We start from the raw sequence: 21,317 nt of genomic DNA on the forward strand, positions 1-21,317 counted from the left end.
ACTATGAGTTTTCAGCTCATAAGTTATTTCCACCTTCAAGTATGGAGGTGAAAAAAATCTGGAAGTCCTCCAAAACTCTAGGTCAAAAGTCCTCCTGTGTCTAGCAGCTTATAGGACTGGTATGGTTACGAAACACCAGTTTTCATAGCCAATGGTCCACAATGGAGCCACGTGGCTAGTGCCACGTCTGACTTTCTTCAGCCCCCCAGCCTGAATGAGCATTTGTAGCTTGGTCTGCAAGGGGCAGCTTTTGGCACAGAACCAGGATGGGGCTTGACTGCACGTCTCAGGAGCTATGGCAAGATGCCTTAATCACTCCGCTACTATGCCCCATACCAGTGGTATGGATAGATGTCTAAATGCTTTCAAAAGCAGAATGCCTCAGAAAGACACTAGGTATTAAACAGAACAAGTTTATAGCAAATACTGGGAGTTCAAGGCTACAGGGTGAGGTTGGGCAGCTGGAGAGACTCAAAGGCACCAAGCAAGGAATTCCTCTGCAGAGCAGTATTTAGAGAAGGGAAACTTATAGGACTTAACAACGTGGAGATCATACAAACAGCAGCCTAGCACGGACTGGGACGGTAGAGTCCTGTTTGTGCCTTTCGTTACTTTTGACTGTCAGATCATTTTAGATCACGCTTCTTCCTTAAGAATGCCTTTGGTCTACTATTAGGCAGAGAACTGATCCATCATACATTTTGTTGGCTACATCTACTGCTCACCTCTGCATGTCAAACTCTTCCAACATCATTGGGAAAGGCTGGGAGACGATCCTGGAGTCCCATTCAACCAGTCCCATGCCTGCTGACTTTATGGGCTGGAGTTTTAAAGACCTGGGCTCTATTCCCAAGTACGATCATTCAAGAAGAAAAAATGCAAAGGTGACCTGGCGAAAAGGCAAGTTGCGTTACTTATTTCCCCATCCACCTCACAACACTGCAGAGATGTCACATTTTATACTGACTGCAGACTTCAAGTCTTTTCAGAAAGGGTGAAGGTATTTCTTATTGCAGCTCCCCTGCATATGTGAAAGTCAGGAGGAAAGTAAGGCAAGTTCTTGCTGGCAACATTCGAAAAAGGCATTTGGGGTGACTGACAAATGTCTTGCAAGAGTCCCATGCCCCCAATATTAGGCTTTCAGTGAATTTTTTCTAATTTAAGCTCTTCATTTTAACAGCAGCGTGGCAGCAAGCGGTGCATTTTCATCAATGTCAGGTCAGCTTCTAGCGGTGCCTCATTAATTAAGCACTAAGGAACGGAATTTCTGTCTCTCGTCTGATAAGATCTAATTCGCCCAAAGCATCCTGGAAGTTGCTTTTCAAGCTTCTGCAGTAAAAAAGACTATCAGATCTATTAAGGGAACATATCTAGTCTTGTTGGTAACAATATTTCATTTGGAAAGTTTTGTCAAGTGACTGATCTGTTTAATTTAATCAGGAAAAAAAAATGCCCGTTCCTTTGACTCAATGCTGGAAGAGCCGATAAATTATAACAAAAATGCTGATGTCCGATGTGACAGGATCTCAGAGCTTAAAGAGCAGCGCAAGCTTCTCTCACCGCCTACAGCTGTGCTTTCAAACTGAAGGCTGGATGACCTGAGGACCAAGACCCAAGCAGCACTTCCAGTGTATCTCAAATGCATAATTAAACTTGGCTTCACTGTTAAGTGCAGAAGCTGGAAGAGCTGAGGTTGGAATCTGTGAATAGTCTGGGAAGTCGCTGAGCTGCAAAGTGCTTTATGCAACATGGCCCGCCATGGAAATATGGGACCGGTTTAATTTGTTCTTACCATTAAATGAATTAAGTCTCCTACCAGATACTAACCACAGGTCCCTATGACTGCAATTTTGCGCCAGGTAATAAAAGCTGAACTATGAAATGAATATGGTACTATTGGTTCCAAACTCCAGAAAGATGCTGATGCCTAGAAATGTGTGCTCTCAGGCCAGGGCCCCAGCTCGTGGAAGCTGGCACTGCTCCTTGCGTTTTCTTACCTGGGAGTCGCACTGATTTTTATCCAAGGACGTAGCCCCCGGGGCTGTCCACACCGCAGCCAAAGGTGCGACTGCACCTTACATAGACATACCTGATAAGAGTGGCAGCAGGGAGCTGAATGCAGGCATCGACACGAACCCACCTATTTACCCAGCTTCTCCAGGAAGTTTGTAGGCTTCACCGAGCTCTGTGCTGTTGCTTCTCCACCGTTATCGGTACTGGGGTAGCTGCTTTAAGGCTAGTTCAGCTATTTCTACAAGAACAGGGCCTGCTGAAAGAACTTCCTGGGAACTGGACCTCAGCAGAGCAGTCTTTTGGCTATTAACATCTACCAACAGCAGTGCTTAAAAGTGCTGTGTAAGCAAGACATGGTCTCTGCCCCAAAGAACAGAAAAAATAATCGAAGTGTCAGAAGGGAAGTACAGAGAAGTAAAATGACTGGCCCAGTGTAACACAGCTGGCTACCAGCAAAGACAGGAACAAAAGACTGGTCCCCTGATCACCTGCCCAGTCTTGCATCTGCTACTTCCCTGGTTATCCCTCTGCCTTTTAATGTCTTTTTGAACAGCACAGGTAAAATCAGGGTCTCCCAGAAGCCATTGGAAAACCTCCCCTTGGCATCACTGGGGCCAAGGTTTTGCTCAAGAAGGTTAGCGTTATGGAGCAGCTGCATTTCATACATCCACTCTCACTTGATCATGTCATTCAGGTTACGTTTTTAAAGATGCTTCAACTTAAGTCATTAAAATGTCAAGCTCTGTTTCCATGCACAAGTTTTGCCACTGCAGTTTTTCAGTGCTGAGTTGTTCAGTGTGCAAACCTCACATTTTTGGCATTTTTTCTATGGAGTTTGTCATCTTGTCTGCACTACAAAATCCACACAGTAGCTGCATCCATGAGTTAAGTGATTGCATTTCAAAGGTGGGGAAACTGAGGCAGAATACAGTTGAGTGACTTGAGCAAAGTCACCCAGGAAGTTTGGGGCAGACTTGAAAGCTGAACCCAGATCTCTTGAGTTCAAGCCTGAAGTCTTCACTTTCCTTTTTCTTTTGAATGGCACATTTGTGGAAGTACCAAAAGGCTCTGCCCTAAAATATTTTTGTATTTCTTACCTCCCACTGTTGTTTATCCCTCACAACTCAGTCTTAACAAGCACAGCGGTCTTCCATTTCCAAAGCTTTTCTAAGATAACATGAAATGAAGAAGAAACTATAATTTTGTACCTAAGGCTCTGAATCACTCTTTCTAATGAAGATGTTAATACAGTAAGTACATCTAACTCCAATCCTTTGTCTACAAAGAAAGCACTCAGATCTACTTAGTGATATGGCTTGGAGAGTTACTTAATTGCAGTTGCTGAACGTTATCCATTACACCATATGCCACGGCATAAATATCTTACAGGTGCGTGCAATAAGAGCTTGGTGAAAGCGAGCAAGCTGCAGAGTATGGCTGTGTGAAGATTTGGATGCCGATTTGATTCAGAGATTTGGCTCGATTCGGCTGAATCTCCCAATCCGAATCGAATCGGGAGACCAATAACAAGGTCTGAATTGATCCTAAGCCTCCGAATTGATTAGGAAAAGATTTGGAGGACATTCAGAGATTCAGGCAGTCTGTGCTTGCTGCCGTAGGGAGCAGGACCTGGACCGCATGATGGTAAGTAGGGGGTGGGGAGGGGCCTGGGGGAGGGGACCATGGGGGGACCCCCACCAGGCCCCATCCCCTGCCTACTTCCCCAGTCCCCCTAAGCGGGGATCACCCCCTGCCTGGCGGGAGCCAGTGAGTGTAGGGCTTTTTTTATTTTAAGAAGTAGGGATGCTGGGGCTGGGTCGGGCAGACATGGTGGGGCACTGGGAGAGTGGGCGGGGGATGGGGCCTATTTGATTTGGAGATTTAGTAGCGGCCGAATCGCCTAATCAGATTCAGATGGATTGATTTGGGACAGTGATTCGAATCACCGAATCAAATCACTGTCCCCCAATCAGCTGAATCTGAACCCAGAGTGAATACTAGCCGCTTCGCACAGGCCTACTGCAAAGGTATCGCACAGATGGTTCTCAGCTCAAGGATCAGTTGATGCTCCAGTTCATAAAGAGAGCATGGTCATGGAAGAAGCCTCAGGGCAAAAGCTACCTCTGAAGCAAATACCCACCCATGGTCTTGACTTTCCACCCAGGGCTGGACTGATCACCATTTTTGGGGTCAGGAAAGTCATGGTCAAATTGGTATGGACTGTAGGGGTTTTTGCCTGTAGTGGGGGCATGGTCCTCTTCCTGGGAGGCCTTGAACATATATTAACAACCTCTGCGGCAGCAGGATCTTGGCCACCATGACCCCACTGCTTTGCCCATGGCAAGTTAGGGTGTTACATCTTCAGTTTTGTGTCAGGGTTGAGAGGCGGGCAATTATTTTGGGCAGAGGGCCACTTACCAAGTTTTGGCAAGCTGTCAAGGGCCATGTTTACCTTTCCAACGCAGGGAAGTAGGAAGAGCCCCACAGTCCCGGGCTGCTAGGCAGAGGCTTCTGATTGGGGAGGCAGGGCTGGAGGTGCCTTGCTACTGGGTCCTGCTGCCACCTTCCCCTGGGTCCTATTATCCCTGGCTCCTGTCATCTTCAACAGGCATCCAAGAGCAAATAAATATAATTAAAAAAAACATTTAGGGGCCCCGCAGGCCGGATAGAATGGCCTGGCAGGCTGGATTTGGCCCCTGGTCATAGTTTGCCCACCCCTGGAATAGCCCCAGTAGCTCTGAAGCCCTGCCATGTCTAAAATACAAGTCTTTTGCAAAGAACCTCAATTTCACATCCAAATCCTCAAGTTGATGAAGTCACTAGGAGTTGGTCTTTGGTTTCAGAGGGCCCGTGATGTGTCCAGTGGTGTTGTAAACAAAATTGACTTCATTTTAAGAGGAGAGCGATGGGTCCTGCCTGCTCTGTAATCCAAGCCTACATCAGCCTCATGTCTCTTGTATTCAAAATCCTCCTCTGAAGGAGCCTAGGTAAATGGTGATGGTGTTTGATATCTTCTATACATTCAGGTTTCGTTCTGCTCTACAAACATATGGAACAAGCTTCTAATCTTCTCTCTACGAAGAACAGGAAGACATCGGGAAGAAATTCTTCACGGTAAGGGTTGCCAAAATATGGAATGTGCTTCCAAAGGAGGTGGTGCTCTCCCCTACCTTGAAGGTGTTCAAAAGGAGATTAGACAAGCACCTGGCTGGGGTTACTTGACCGCAGTGCTCTTTCCCGCCCAGAGCAAGAGGTTGGACTCGATGATCTAATAGGTCCCTTCCGACCCTAGAAATCTATGAATCTAAGATATCTACACTGCAACCAGCCTGGGGATAGTTTCATAGTTTCATAGTTTTAGGGTCGGAAGGGACCTAATAGATCTTCTAGCCCGACCCCCCGCCAGGGCGGGAGAACAACAAAAGAACCCTAAACAAAAAACGGGACTCAAATGAGTCCAGCCAGGTAGGTATCCAGCCTCTTCTTAAAGATCCCCAGGGTAGGGGCCAGCACCACCTCCCTTGGAAGTTGGTTCCAGCTCCTAGCCGCCCTAACTGTGAAGTAGTTTTTTCGGATGTCCAATCTGTACCTCCTCTCCATCAACTTGTGCCCATTACTCCTTGTTATGCCAGCGGGGGCTAGGGGAAACAGCGTCTCCCCCAAACCCTTCTGGTTCCCCCTAGTGAGTTTATAGACGGTCACCAGGTCCCCCCTCAGCCTTCTCTTGTGGAGGCTGAATAGGTTCAGGTCCCGCAGTCTCTCACTGTAGGGTCTGCCCTGTTGTCCCCGGATCATGCGGGTGGCCCTCCTCTGGACCCTCTCCATGTTGTCCACATCCCTCCTGAAATGGGGCGCACAGAACTGGACACAATACTCCAGCTGCGGCCTGACCAGCGTCGCATAGAGGGGGAGGATCACCTCCCTGGCTCTACTCGAGATGCACCTGTGGATGCACGACAAGGTCCGGTTAGCCCTGCCAACCATGACCTCGCATTGTCGGCCCATGTTCATCTTGGAGTCAATAATGACACCAAGATCCCTTTCCGCCTCCGTGCTCTCAAGTAGGGAGTTCCCCATCGTATAAGTGTGCTGCTGGTTCCTACTACCCAAGTGCAGCACCCTGCACTTGTCCGTATTGAAACACATCCTGTTCCTGTTTGCCCACCCCTGTAACCTATCCAGATCCTTCTGCAATCTCTCTCTCCCTGCTAGCGTGCTCACCTCCCCCCAAATTTTGGTGTCATCAGCGAATTTAAACAGGTTGCTTTCCACCCCCACATCAAGATCGCTGATGAAGAAATTGAACAGCGCAGGCCCCAGCACCGAGCCCTGGGGGACTCCACTACCCACCTCCCCCCAAGTCGAGTATGATCCATCCACCACCACCCTCTGAGTGCGACCCTTCAGCCAATCTGCAATCCATCTGACTGTGTAGGCGTCTATGCCACAGTCGCCTAGTTTATTAATTAGGATGGGGTGAGAGACGGTGTCAAAGGCCTTGCTGAAGTCCAGAAAGACTACATCCACCGCGCCACCTGCGTCCATGGCCTTTGTGACCTGATCATAAAAGGCAATCAGGTTGGTCTGACATGATCTCCCCTTAATAAATCCATGCTGATTGCCCCTGAGCATCATTTCTGATGCCGGCCCATCACAAATGTGCTCCTTGATGATCTTCTCAAAGAGTTTCCCCAGGATTGAGGTAAGACTGACGGGCCTATAGTTGCCCGGGTCCTCCCTTTTCCCTTTCTTGAAGATGGGGACCACATTAGCTACCTTCCAATCATCTGGCACCTGGCCCAAGCACCACGATCGCTCGTAGAGCCATGCCAGGGGCCCTGCAATAACCCCAGCTAGCTCCCTCAGCACCCTGGGGTTATTGCCAGGGATGCTGGCATTTGAATCCCTGGCTGGCACAAAGCTCATACAGACCACTGCTTTCCACTTCTATGGCTTAGAAGGGAACTGCTGGTGAGCTGAAGGCAAGAGGGTTTGTGGTTTGAGTGCCAGTGGTCACCAGCCAAAGGAATAAGCTCTGAGCTGCTGTTAATGTTGAAGGGTTGATAACTAGGCTTTGAGATGTTCGGACCTTATAGGATCATACTTCCTCCCCACAGCTGGGTTCTGCACAGAGCACATCTCTTCAGCATCATTTCCATCTTTCACATGCATTGTAGGATGATTGGCAAAGGCAGCAATACCTTACGGCCAAATTTCCTCCATCTGTCTGCCACAGCACTTGCATGAGCAAACTGGTCTGTGCATATGCAAACCTGTGTGCAGCACCTACTGTATCCGTGTGCCTGACAGGCCCCCTCTTTCAAAGGAACATTAATCACAGCTAGCAGAAACAGGCTGCTAGCTGTAATGTCTGACTGCAGGTCTAAAGTGCTATCTGCTCCAGGTCGTTTGCTCTCCACCAATGCAAACTGAACAAGAAAAGTGATTTTCTCCAAGGCAGAAGATGATGAACTGGACCATGACCTTTATCGAGAATTAACAAGTTGTCTGGAGTTTATTATAAACAGATGCCGATCAAGCTGTGGATCTGTAATAAAAGCTAGAACAAAGAGAAGGTTGCTTCTATATTTACAACAGCCCTGAGTACACCTCTTAAAGTACAGCTGTCCTTGATTTGCTCTTCTTATCAAGCAAAATGAGTTATTAAGAGCAGGAGGTAGGGATTTTTTGATGTTCCCAAACCACTGGAACTCTTCTGTAAATGTAGGAAGAGAGTTTTGATTGCATCGTATTCACTGAAAGAAAAAGACTTCCTAGTGAATTCTTATTAAAAATCCCCCCAAAACCCAACAATTCACTGCAATCCAGTCAAACTAATTCACCTGTAACTAAAATCCCTTTGTTGCCACAATTGTGATTAATGACTGCTGATCCTCAGAAGGAAACATCTCAGTGTTTGGCATGAAAACAATGCTGTTCTAATAGGAAATTCAATTTTTTGTCCCTCCATCGTTTTCAATATTCTCCTGGGATGAGTTACCTGCAGCCGGCATTTCACAGGCAAAGAAAAAGATGGTAAAGAAACTGGTGGCTGTTTCCATGCAGGGAAGACAGGTGGCTATAGGTAATTTTTCAACTGTGCTTTTATCATTAATGACATAATTTGGCAGCAATAATATTTTTCACATTGCACTTTGCCAAGCCATTTCTTACCAGGGCTTTGCAATTTGTTCCAGTCAGCAAGCAAATCCTGGTCTGTATGCGCCCTACTGAGATGCATGCCAGCCAGGTGTTTGGCATGGAAAGCGGTTAAAGAAGGGTTTGCCTCTAAATCTCTCTCTTTCCCCCAGTAGATACTGACCTCAGATTATCACAGGTTTACAGGTTTCTTGAGAGCCCCTGACCATGGCACCTAGTGCCCAAAACCCAAAGATCCTGCTCACCGCAGAAGGCCCAGTTCCAATCTCAGATGCATCGGTGTGCAAGTCTGGAGTAACTCAGCTGGCTAACTTCATTTGGATTTGCACTATGGTATGCTGAGCTCAAGATCTGACCCACTCTGATGCATGGGATCTTTGGGTTTTGGCCAATGGATTCTATGGAAGAATGAAAACCAATGACATCAGGTTAACTGGGATAAGAATATAGCCCAGCAGATGCATCTTTCTTCATTTAAAAGACTTTTCCTCAGACTATGAGGGTCTAAAGCCATAGCCACCAAGCTGAAAACGTGCCATCATGAAAGTCAGCCAAGACCATTTTCTTTTACCCCGTAAATCCAGCTTCCACGACAATCCTGCCAGAACAACACAACTCAAAGTGGAACTGGGAACGCTGGATCGCTTGATGGCCCTGTTGACTCCACAATGACAGCAACAGTCACAAGACAGAGCTAGAAAATGCCAAGATGTAAAACAGACTATGAAAAAAAAATAAAGGAAAGGGAAATAAAAGTTAATTCCCTGAAATCCTTGCGATAAATCACAGCCTTGCTATTTAAATCTCCCATGCTCCAGTTATTCCCTGAAAGTGTCCAAAAGCCAACTGGAAAAGAACCCAAGGAAAATACAGGACTAGCCTGCATTGCACCTGAGTGACCTCACAACAACTTTATTAGCAGGTTAGGAGGGCAGGGAATAGATAGATATTAGGGGAGCTGAGAAACAACCCTCTTGGACTGTTTAATCTCAGGCAATACTTGAGATTTGTCAGCACCATGGCAGGACCCACACATTCACTCGACATACTTCCACACCAAGTCAGATATGCATTGCTGTGCAATTCAGGACATATATTCTCACCGCATGAGTCATGATGGACTCGGGATAGAGAGCTGACCTTGCAGGCCATTCTCCCAAATGCAGCCCAGCACATGCAAAAAAAGGATAAAGCAGGTTTCCTAATAAGTTTTCCTGACAATGGTGTAGGCAAGGAGAAAGAGCTGCACATCCCCCGCCTGCTTTTTCGCAGAGCACTGCAATGCACCCGATCATCTGTGACCCAAAATGAAGTTGCCCAGAAGCACATTTTAAGACAGGACAATGCATCAGCATACTTGCTGCTAATGGAGAATTACAGGGCAAGCTCATTATAATAAGCCCCGCCAAGGGACAGGAGAAGAATTCATTAAAAGAGGGTGCTTGCTATCATATTCATGAAAAAAAATTAGTTTGTGCTGTTGGAATTGCTAGAAGTGGACATTTGTTTTAAACGGGGTTTGCTACAGTAAGCTTGTGCTGTAACCCTTGGTACTGCTGCAACAGCTGGAGGCTTACAAATATCTTTTTAAAAAGCTCCAATTGAGAGCAAAGTGCTGGGAAACTAGTACAATATCCAATGAGAAAATGTTTAACTGCCCAGCTTTCAGTCGACATCAAACTGCTTCAAAGCAGTGATTTTGTGCGTGCTCTTGTGTGTTTAGCTGCGTGAGCAACACTTCCAAGAAGTGCTGATGTAGGCAGAACAGAGCACTGGCAATGATGTTTTACAACCGTGGTGTACTTTTTATAGAGCTTGCTAATATTTAACTCTCTCAAACTTTCTGTCCCCAAACAGCAACATTTCTCCCTAAAAAGGGCCAGTTACTGGGTTATGTTGGCCAACAACAGGATGCGTGATGCCCGCTGTGGCTTTATCACACAGCTTAAAACCTGAATGAAAGCCTCTGCAACCCTCATATTGCTGCTGCTGGAGGCAGATGGTGCATGAGCTTTTCTGCTGCTCTTCCCTCTGGGAGGACCCAGAATGAATGAATTGCAAAGACCAATAAGCTAGAGTAAATCATCACTGCTCTCAGGCACATGCTAAATTCATCATATTCATTATTTGCTATAATGGTGCACAATTCCCAACTATTTAGCCCAGAGTATCTGCATGTGCCTGCCAACCTCTTGATTGGTTTCTGTTTGCATCACACCATGCCGTGTTCTGAATCGGTGTCATCGGTAAATACACGATCATTTCATATTCCTCCCTATACAGGAATCCCAGTCAATTCGTACCCTGAAACACTTGAAGATCCTGAAAAAAAAATGTTATTTCACCTGCAAATAGACAGGGATTGTTTATTTCGGCCAGTTCTCCTGGGTTGCATGTGCCAGGTTATGATAAAATAATGTTCAATACGCTAACTCTTCTAGGATACATGGTCCTGGCTCGGCTTAAACGCTGTCCTATTGTATGTGGCAGGTCCCTTGCGCGTTCTCCAGCATTAACACCATTTGATTCACATAAGCTGGCTACCTGAGGGGATATATTTACAAATATTTTAGTAGTGATCATAATCTAAAAAATGCTACTGCAGGTAGGCCAACTGGCCCACTCTGGGCCTCTATTGCACTGGAGTTTGATCAGTAACAACAACTATTAAACTCAGGTTTTTGGAAAGCAAAGTGCCTCTGCTGTGGCCCAGCAGTTTCAGCACATGCCGTACATTCCTGAACACAAAGTAGGCTTTCTGTTTAAAGAATGGTACAGTTGCAAAGATAAGATAAAACAGAGCTGGAATATAATATTCCTGGGAAATGTCAGTCCCTCGCGCAAACACGCAGGCAGTAATGTAAAGACATTTTGTTGGTTCTAGAGTCAAACGTTGAGATCTCAAGCAGCTTATCTCAAGCACAACCTTCGCCTATAAGGACTAGATGAAAAAAGGCACGCATTCTGCTCAAATTTACTTCAACGTACGTCCAAGCATGGGTTGAAGCGGGGGTAGAATCTGGACCTGAGGAAGGGATTCCCGGATGTGGCCATCTATTAAATATGTCATGAATCAGGGATCAGACTCGGCACAAGCTGGCGAAAGGGCCGCGCAAGGTGGAGAAGGTTGACAAAAATGCAGAATTAGAGGCTCGGTAGTATTACTGCGCTCCGAGTCAAGAAATTAAGCAGTGTTTTGCATACTGGCGCACAGGCAACCATGTGCTGGTGATCAAATGAGATCCATTTGCACAGTACTAGATCCAGCTTTGTTCTGATGCAATAGGTTGGCAGGTTCTGTGTGTCGGGTGGGGGCGAGGGGAGAGAAAGCATTGCTAGTTGTATGCGTCAGAGGACCAGGATTTGGCCTTCTGTGCTTTGAGTCTCCTTTTGGGGAGGATTTCCTGAGCCGGTCCTTTCCAAACGTCTGCATAAGAGCAGTTCTCCCAAACTTTTGGGCTTGTCAGTCAGATGCCAGATAGTTTGAGGACACAATCACTAGGCCAAACAACTTGCTTCTGTTGGCTCATGTCCTACTTCATTTTTGCTAACTCAGCCCAATTGATATCCAAACCCGAAGCCTCACCAGCCGGTGTTCAGGAATAAGGCCCTCACTCCTATTCCCGGGAGGGCAGTCAGGCCAAGGTGGGACATCCCTCCCGTCAAATATTTTTTCATGAATTCTGCCATTCACTTGCCTTTCTGAGACCCTGATTTTTCCCCTTCTTCTGTATAGTGAAGAGAGGGAATGTCTCAACAGAGGACAAGCCAGCCTCGGTTTTGGACAGTGCCTTGTCCCCACTCACTACACCGAGGGGGCTGGTTTTCCCCCTGGGTGGCTGTCTTGGCCGAGCTCTCAAACAGAATGGCAAACCGGCTTGTAAACTGTGTGGATCCTTCACTCCCTTCTCTAGGGTTTGGAGGGAGGTGTGCCACCAGCATAAGGTGCCCTAGCACCCTGGTAAAGGCAGTACGCGTGCATGGCATGCTTTCCAACAGGCAGCCTTGGGGGCTGGAGGACACAGAGCAACTCGAATTTCCTTCTGCTGCTCGGAAGTGGACACCCTAACCCTCCATTTTACTTTAGCGACCAAGTTTCTAACACTCTTTGCAACCATTAACACTGCCAGAAAGATTAACGGGGATCACACTTCTACTACTTTCTTTGCACTTCACTTTGACAATGAAAACGCACTTTCCGGGTCTTGTGCTTTAAATAGATTTCAGACCCAAAGTCCAAGCAGCCAGGCTGCAAATGCTACGTGGAGATCGCTGTTACCTTAGACCAGTCTCCTGTTTTCCATTCGTAGCAGCCTGTGTGATCTTCGCACTCCTCCACGTCCCTCGGCCTGGTGGCTGCGTCGCATTTTCCTTGCGAATTTGTGCACGTTACTGTTCTCTTCTGGATGCCCTTGCCGCAGTCTGCCGAGCACTGAAAAACAATAAGCATTATCTTCAGCTTCTGTGTATTGTGCCCGCTAAGAAACAATCAGCTCTCAACTCAGCTTCGACAATAGAAAAATGGAAATTTTGCTTCAGGAAAAAAATGTAAACTTTCAAAGTTTTATTATGTGGAAGTGCTTTTGTGGCATTTTAGTCCCCCCTCCTTGCCAAGTCAGGACATTCCCAAACACATTGGCAACATCTTTTTGTTTGCAGACATGTGGGTTTTGGATCAAACAGAGAAAAGCAAAAATGAGTAACACATATATTTTTTCAATGAATGGGAATAAAAAAATCAATAAAAGGCAGGGCTTTTGAGAAGCTGGAGGTTCTTTAAAATTTTTTTTGGAAAAATGGCTACTTTGCAACCAAAAAAAGATCATCTGAAAAATTTAAGTCCGGTCCATACAGGACCTGGTGTTGTATAAGGTGACTTTTAAAACTGTTTCTTTAGCAATTTTGTTCTTAATACTGAGAAAGGACCCACTGATCAAGGCATGTACAATAGGGAACCTGTCACCTCCCTTGAAATCTCAGGAAAACTTAATAAAACTTTTTAAAATCACAATGACACCAGTCCAAATCCTTGGGAACATGGTGTGGTTAGTGTGATCTTGTAGTAAAATTGTTCAGAAAACCCTGCACGACACAGTCCTTCTATCACACACCATGCATGGACCTGACTGATGCTAGTCACTGTGCTCTCACACCTGTGTTAGGAGCAGATGACAAAAATGTGCGCGCGCTTCTCTTTTTGTTCAATAAAGCGGATTTTAGCGGATGTTACTTCTAAAAAGCGGCCGATCACACAAACCGTATGATCCCAGGGTGGTATTCTTTCAGCCTCCTGCGTGCCCCGCTCTGCCATTAATTTAAAACGACGCCCAGCAAGCTACAGCCACGCACGGACGACCAAACAATCGACAGGGATCAAATGCAGGCTCTTCAGCACCAGAAGGCCGTAACGCTTCTGCTTTACACAAGTTGGGAGCTCTGGGAGAAGGCAGCTGGTAGAGTTTCAGAGAGGAGCCGCAAGAGGGAGACATGATTACAAGCATTAGGATGATGAGATCCACGTGTATGCAAGTGGGCAGCTGTGGTCTATTTGTTTTTTGAACTTCTTGACTTCTATGGAAGTTCTGCCAGGGCTCCTCGGGGCATGGGAATATTTGAGCATCCATTTCCTACCCAAGCCCCTGGACACCTGGAACGGTGGTCGGAAAGTTTTGCCCCTACTTCAGAAGCTCTCTGTGGGACCCGTCGTAGGTAGGAAGGGGGCGGCGTTACAATCTCAGGACTGAAAATCACTGCTTTTAATTACAGCTTCTCCAGCAAAGAGACAATGGAACAAAGGGACATTGTTATCGCTGTCTGAGTTGTGCCAACGAGCAGCAGCACGTCTGGTCTTCCTACACCCCATTTTCCTGCCAGTGCAGTGGTTAAAAGGAACCCCCCCCCAACCCACTGGGGACAGGTGGGTCGAAAAATGATATATGAACCAACTGAGATAAAGACTAACCTTCTCCAGAGCGTCAAGTTCTCCCCCTTAGGGGATCTGCATGGAAAAGACAGTTGACTTGACACTGAATAAATAGTGGAGATATGAGATACGCTGTGAGGTCTTTTGAAAATATTCCAACAAACTTCTCCATTCAGGGGGTCTATGCTGGGAACAAGCATCAGCTTGATATATGTTACATCGACTGGACAAATCTCAGCATGCCTGTCTAACCGTCTTGAAAATACAATCCAGGCAGTTGTGACCTGCTGGCCTTGTTGAGGACATGAATGACAAGTGTTTATGAGCTGGCAAGCAAACAGATGTGCCTTTAAATACTTCACCGCAACTATCAAGTGGCTTCTTTCAAAAAAGAGAATCCTTACATTTAATTTACTGTGCACTGCTCCTTTGTGTACCCTCCTTACGGATGCAATGTCTTTATAGTGAACACAGTCCTGGGATTCGACCAGTTGCTGGGATGATGTCCTTCATGCAGGGCAGAGAGCTCCATGAAGGACATCATGACAAATGATGGACAAATTGAGGTGCTGGACTCCTTTGAGCCCTGAAGCTGGAGCTTTCCAGGTGTCATGGAGCTGCCCTGCATTACACAGGATTTCTTCAACTGTGGATTAGTATTTCCCAGAGACATGCAGAATGACATGAGGGAGCAGAATAACCTCTTCAGGGTTGCATCCTCTCATCATGAAGTCCAAAACATATATTTTTAGCTTCTCAAATGAACCAATTTACCAAAAGTAATCCAAGCTGAAGTAGCACCATTTACAATGTAAGAATTGTACAGCAAGGGAAGTTTAGGTTGGATATTAGGACAAAATATCTCACTAGGAGGGTGGTGAAGCATTGGGATGGGTTACCTACAGAGGTGGTGAACTCTCCATCTTTGGAGGTGTTTAAGATGCAGGTAGACAAAGCCTTGCCTGGGATGATGTACTTGGGGCTGGTCTTGCTTTGAGCAGGGGGTTGGACTAGATGTGACCTCCTGAAGTCCCTTCCAGCCTGAATTTTCTGATTCTAACTTTCTCAGTGGAATTTCCTGCTCTCTGGAAAAAGGCCACCAAGTCTTTCCTTCAGTGGTTATGTCCTTCACACATCCACACAACATTCACTATCTATGGATGACATTATTTTTTGTTAAAAAAGGTGTCAGGCTCATGATGGGAATACATGCAAGGGTGATACATCAACTATCTCCTTTCTAATTTCATACTGCTACACACATCTTCTGACCTTTAATAAGAACATTTTTTTACATACTTTTCCCAAAGGTTCTAGGTAGACAGAGCCTTCTGGTCTAGAAATACTTGCAATTGTTGATTATTTCACCTTAAATTCATTAACAAATCTACCTGGACAAAAACTGAAATTACTGTATAGAGAAGAGGGACAAAATCTGAACTTGATACAGCCCTGTTGGCAAACATGTAGCACAGGCCTCTTCATATGAGGAAATGAGAACATTTTTCATCTGATTCTACCCTACCTCCCGAATGGTAGAAAACTTCACCTTTTGTAACTACTCTCTATTTTTGGTCATTAAAAATGGATTGAGCAGCACTTTATCCAAAATAATTCCAAGTGTTTGGCACCAAAAAGGGAACTTAATTTTTTTTCCACACTAAAGATTGTCTTGGATTTAGCTTTGAGAACGTGTTTTTTGATTGGAGACCAGACTTCAATTTGCTCGTTATTCAACTATTTTTGTTTTGTAGCCAAAAAACCAAAATAATTCATGAGAAAACTGGTTCATAACATGATATCACCATTGCAATATTGCATTTTTCCACCACCTCAGTTTAAAATTTTAAAGATTTAATTGATTTTCAGCCAAAATGCTACATATGTGCTTAAACTTCCCAACATGACTCTGGCCTTTATAGGTTACCTGGTGGTAGCCTAAAATGGGCCACCTGACAGCAAAAACATGTCTAAAAAGGATTAACCTCAGAAAACAATTGGCTAGCAATTATAAATCCCTAAACTGTAGAGGAATTTAATAAAGGAAAAATAAATCTCTCACTTCCATACAGTTTAGGATACATATTTGTGATGCAACTGTTCAGCTGACTTGTGCTCTGATGGATCCCTTATGTAGTTTGAATTACACTCACCTACCAAAAGGAAGATGCAGACACTTTTCTAACTGAGAAAGGGATCTGTGACAAGAGGACACATCTACTTAGAAAACAGGAGGAAATTTTAGGAGGAAACCATGACAACAGCACCATCATAAAGCAGCATTGCTACCACTCAGCAGGCCCACTACCCAGAAATGGTTTATTCCTGTAATATATAAAATGTCCTCGAGCCTGGACAGATGATATGACAGTAGTATTAAAAAAACTGCAGACAATAAAAATGCAAACTTGGCTTCTTCTCTCACCTGGTAGAGAAGGATCTGGTAGGGAATCAGGGGTGAGACTCTACCAGTGAGAGCAACACCGGTTTGGCTGTTTGTCTTCATCCATCCTTAGGTGACTGTACTATGAACCCAAACAGGCTAATACCTGCTCCCCTGCCATCTGGCGGCAAGGGACTGTAATCACTGCCTACTGTGTGAGCAGGACGTCTGGTCCTCAACCTGGTATAATTTACATCTGCATATACTGTAAAACCAATGCGAGTTATGCTCAGTTTTACGTTCATTTGCCCATGCCCTCAGTGTCTTTCTCTACATGGGAATGGGAAAAAGAGATGCAAGGGGTTAGAAGAAAAAGAGTCTCTCTGAAACATTAGCGAGTATGAACAATGTTCCACTGAATAATCATGTACAGGCTTGGGACTTTAAACCCTCACCTGTCAAACAGGAGACTTCCTGCCCTGCAGGTGATTACAGTTGAATAACAATGCCCCTCTGTTAAAACCACCCCCCCCATCCTTTTCTCCTGCAAAACAGCCGGGATCCTACAGTTCTGTAACTGTGAGCCCAGTTGTTAGGCCACTATATTGCCAAAATTATTCAACATTACACAGATTGGTGGGGGAAGAGCAAACTATGGAAAACAGGGAAAGGAAAGAAGCACCCTTTCTTCACAGATTTGGGGTATGCCCTGGAACACAGATGTTCTGGAGATACCTCAGTGCAACACTGAAGACGATCGGGTCTTTTTTATCGCTAAGATAAATTTGGCAGGTTGCGTATCCACACTAATGTTGAACTCCTACAAGTGGCTCTGCAACATTTTCAGACTTGGTTGAGAATCTGAGTGTGGAAACTTGTTGAAGAAACCAATTTCCATGAGGTTTAAAGGATAAGAACAAACTCAGTTAAAACACAGGCTGGCATCTTGCATATATTTCTATACCTGCGGGGGTGTAGGTTGTAGCCGTGTTGGTTTAAGGGCATAGGCAGGCAAGGTTCTTTGGGTGAATCTGGTACCTTTTATTAGACTAACATAATAGGTGGAAAAAAATATTTTCCACCTATTTAAGTTGGTCTAATAAAACATATCAGATTCAAGCAAAGAACCTTGTCTTTCCATACCTGCGGCAGGTACTGGTCCAGTGGATCCTGTTTCTTGTTCCTGGTCCACTAATTGTTAGGTGGAATTGGTAAGTGATTTCAATCTGGCTCGATTTTAACAAAGAGAATGCAGGCAGCATTTTACTTAGCATAAGTCAATGCAGCAGTCATCAATATTTAACAGCCATATGCTACTGTTTGCTGTTTATAGTGGGGTGGAAGCACTGTTGCAGCCCTGATGGTTCAGGGAACACATGACAGGCAAAGGTTTTTTCTGTGATATCCTTTAATGGATGATCTGTATAGTTGGGAGAGTTGATGGACAAGGTGTGAGGCATACAGCGCCCTTCTGCTCTGTGTCAGGCAAATGCTGTGTGTACAGACATACCCCAGGTCTTGTATCTCAAGACACACATACGGAGGATGACATGCTCAAAAAATTGGTGCTCGCGACATTGCAGGTGCACATACAGGAGGTGGGTTGAGGCCTAAATCATATCCTGGGTCCAATTAGCACATGGGACCCCACTGAGCTCATCTGCCCACAGGGGGAAGCCATAATGGCCAGGGAGATCATTAGACAATTTTCAGACTTCTCTGATATCCCCCACTCCAAAAATATTCTCACCGTAAACTCATCTCTTAGCTTCTCTGGATTATTTTAATTATGCAGATATTGTTTCCCTTTGTTCCACTGCTGATATTGAAAAGCTCGTTATTCTGCTACAAGATGCTTGACATTTTTATTACACATGTAATTTCTTTCATGTGTCTATTCCTCTTGGGAACGCTGTGAAACACATGGCCTGACATAATTCCTATAAATTCATGTATAAAATAGCAGCTCAGTATTTGCAGGACAAAAGAGGTGTTTCCTTATGTCCAAGCTAGATATTTTTTGTTTGCACTTTATTTTTAGGACACATTAATAAATACCTTGAGCTAAGATTCAGAAATGTTTTAATAGGCAGCCAAGAAATTATTGCAAGTTGCTATACAATCAACAAGGTCAAGAGTTTGCTTCTTACCATCTCTGACGCATGCTACCGATGCCTGTAGCAGACATAAAACTGCTACTGATAATAATTTCTTGACCCTTTCATGCTGTGTATAAATGTACCCGTCATATAAACTGCAACCATGTTTGCTAGATTTATGGATCCTACAAGCTAGGGAAAAGAAAAATCCAAAGGTTGGGTGAGCTAGAGCACTGACAGTGCACTTATCCAATGCTAATTTCATATTCCAGATGATCAGATCCAAAAGACCTGACACATTAGGTGAACTCCCGGTCATGGTGCAGCAAAATGCTTCTCCTTCACAATTGTGGTTGAAGACTATAAAGACACGTATAATATTGCCTGGTAATAGCAATGAACCTCAGCAGGGAACTCAGTGGTGCAGGACGCACCCCTCAGCTCTGTACAGATGATCTAAATTAATCATTGTACCAATTGCCCATTTAGCCCTGACCCTACCTAACACTTAAGCATGTGCTTAACTTGCAGCACTGCTGGATCAGGCCCAGAGCACTCGGCACCTGGATTTCTGCATGCAGCCTGGTTCCCCCTTGAGATCCAGTTCCTACCTTGGACCACTCCGATGCCTCCCAGATAGAAAGGCAGTCGCGGCCCTCGCAGCTCTGAATCGTTGCTGGTTTGTGGCCAAGGCAGTAGAGGTCTCTGGTGTTGACGTAGGTGCCGTTCTGCAACTGGTACACACAAGTCACTTCCCGGTGCTGGATGCCTTTCTCACAGGTGGCCGAGCAGGGGCTCCAGTGGCCGGTCACCCATCTGATAAGAAGACAGAGAAGAAACGTAAGGAGGATGGAGCCCGGCTCTGTGCTTGGGATCCCTGAGAAACAGGCCACCCATCCAAGGCCCAGACCGCACAGAACCAGGAATTACAAGCATGCACCTTTTTCAACTAAAGTCTGCGGGACGCTGGAAAGGGCCCGGTGGGTGGCCATCTGGCGCATGTGCTAGTGAGTCTAATGTGCTCAGCATTCCAGCCACTGCTCCGTTTAACTCATAGGAGACTTGTTTGCAAAACTCCTTTTCCACTGTTCAAGGGAAGGCAACCCTGACTGCTTGCAAGTAATGCCTCCCTAGAGCAGCACCTAACTGAACCACTGGTGTAGCCCTGTTGGTTCTAGCTCCCGTTCAGAGTGGCTGTAAATACTCCCCTTCCCAGGGCTCTGTGTCTGACTGCCTGTTTGATTAGGACACTGTCTGTTTTGAAGTTCAGAAGCCCTAAAAATGTTGGCTAAAGGACCACGTTCCTCCTATTAGCATATAGGAGCTTAACAGCTACAGCTCAACCAGTCTTTAACAAGACAAGATTACACTTCCCAAAGGGCTCCCATTGTGTTGATTCAAAGCAGATGTGGTTCAAACATTCGAATCTGGATGACTTTTCTCCCCTTAAAACATCCTCCATTATTTTAAGGTTGCTTCCTCTTTTAGCTTGTTTCTAATGCCATTGTTTCCCCTTAACAACAAGCTGGGCTGAGAGTAAATGAAGGTTTTTTTGAAGGTCTGTTGGGCAACTCTGGCATGTGCTGGGACTCCTGCAAAATATGGAGGGTGCTGATGCTAAGAGTCTTTACACAGTTTAAGTAGGCCTGTGACCAACTCACAGAGCCTGGCTTGAAATCCATTAAGGTCAATGGGAAATAAATCTAGCCCCTCATGTGGAAAGTCAAGCATGCACACTAGTCTCTGCCAGACCAGACCCAAGATCAGCTCCAAGATGAGGCTTTTTTCCTCCTGCAGCTGTCGATATTCTAGTCGGAGGCAGATCTACCCCCAAACTAAGCACAATTATGGGTAGAGCTGCTCTGGGGAACAATGTGATAACACATCTGGGAAGAATCTGGGTTTCAAGGTGGGCGGGGGGTCTTTTATAAATACATAAAAAGCATCCACCTTAGCACTTCCTGCAATCTGGCAGTGAGGAAGATGTTCCCTCTAATTACAGGCATTCATGGACTGAATGAAAGCCTGGAACAACAAGGGGCAAAGGCAGGTTTCTCTGAGAGTTGGTTTGCTAGGCTGTTATTGAAAACGGGGAGGGAGTCTCTTCCTCGTCACCTGACTTCTAGGTTACTAATGGCCATCTGTGGCTCAGAGAAGTAAGAAGATTCCTCAAAAATGTGCGGCGAGCTCTAACAGGCGGGAGCGGGACGCATATCAAGACTCTTCGGAGCATGATTATTTTTTTTTAAAGTTGCTTAAAAGTTTACTTTTCCAAAAGGAAGGAAAAGAAAGCAGAAAGATCAAATGCTGCCGATCTTCAAGGGAAAAACCAAGAACATTACAACAAGAGTTACAGACACACAATTATCCCATGTCCTCGTTGTTAATCCATTTGTCAACTGCTGTCAGGGACGAGCACGGTGCTGGTGAGCTGAAGGTCACTCTTGCAGCTAAGGCAGAAACCACTTGGTTTGAGAAGGGCACGGGATGGGTTGAGATATCATAGATTGGCCACCCGCTGTCTGCCGTGAAACAGGGGCCTCAATCAGATGTTTCTGTGTGTTAAAGCAATGGACAATAAATTGGTGGTGAAAACGGCCTGGGAGACATGAAAAGGATTTTGCTGGATGATCATTTTGGAGCCTCTCCTCATCCTGGTATTCTTCTAATGGAATGGGAAAATGCCAGCTAAGTCATCTGATCTGGAGACAAGAAGATGGACAAGACTAGCCTGGCCCAT

General features: G+C 45.5%; 1 protein-coding gene across 1 annotated transcript in view; it reads right to left on the minus strand.

Moving 5' to 3' along the window:
* Positions 1–21,317, minus strand: part of ADAMTS17 (ADAM metallopeptidase with thrombospondin type 1 motif 17) — a gene marked incomplete at its 5' end in the record, with an annotated part of 251,800 nt that overhangs the window by 13,246 nt on the left and 217,237 nt on the right. The window contains 2 exons of the mRNA XM_006020100.3: positions 12,452–12,604; positions 19,189–19,393. Coding sequence (XP_006020162.1) covers positions 12,452–12,604; positions 19,189–19,393 — 358 coding nt within the window. The remainder of the gene's footprint in view (positions 1–12,451; positions 12,605–19,188; positions 19,394–21,317) is intronic.

Source organism: Alligator sinensis, unplaced genomic scaffold (genome assembly GCF_000455745.1).
Source record: "Alligator sinensis unplaced genomic scaffold, ASM45574v1 scaffold210_2, whole genome shotgun sequence".
Lineage (NCBI taxonomy): Eukaryota > Metazoa > Chordata > Crocodylia > Alligatoridae > Alligator > Alligator sinensis.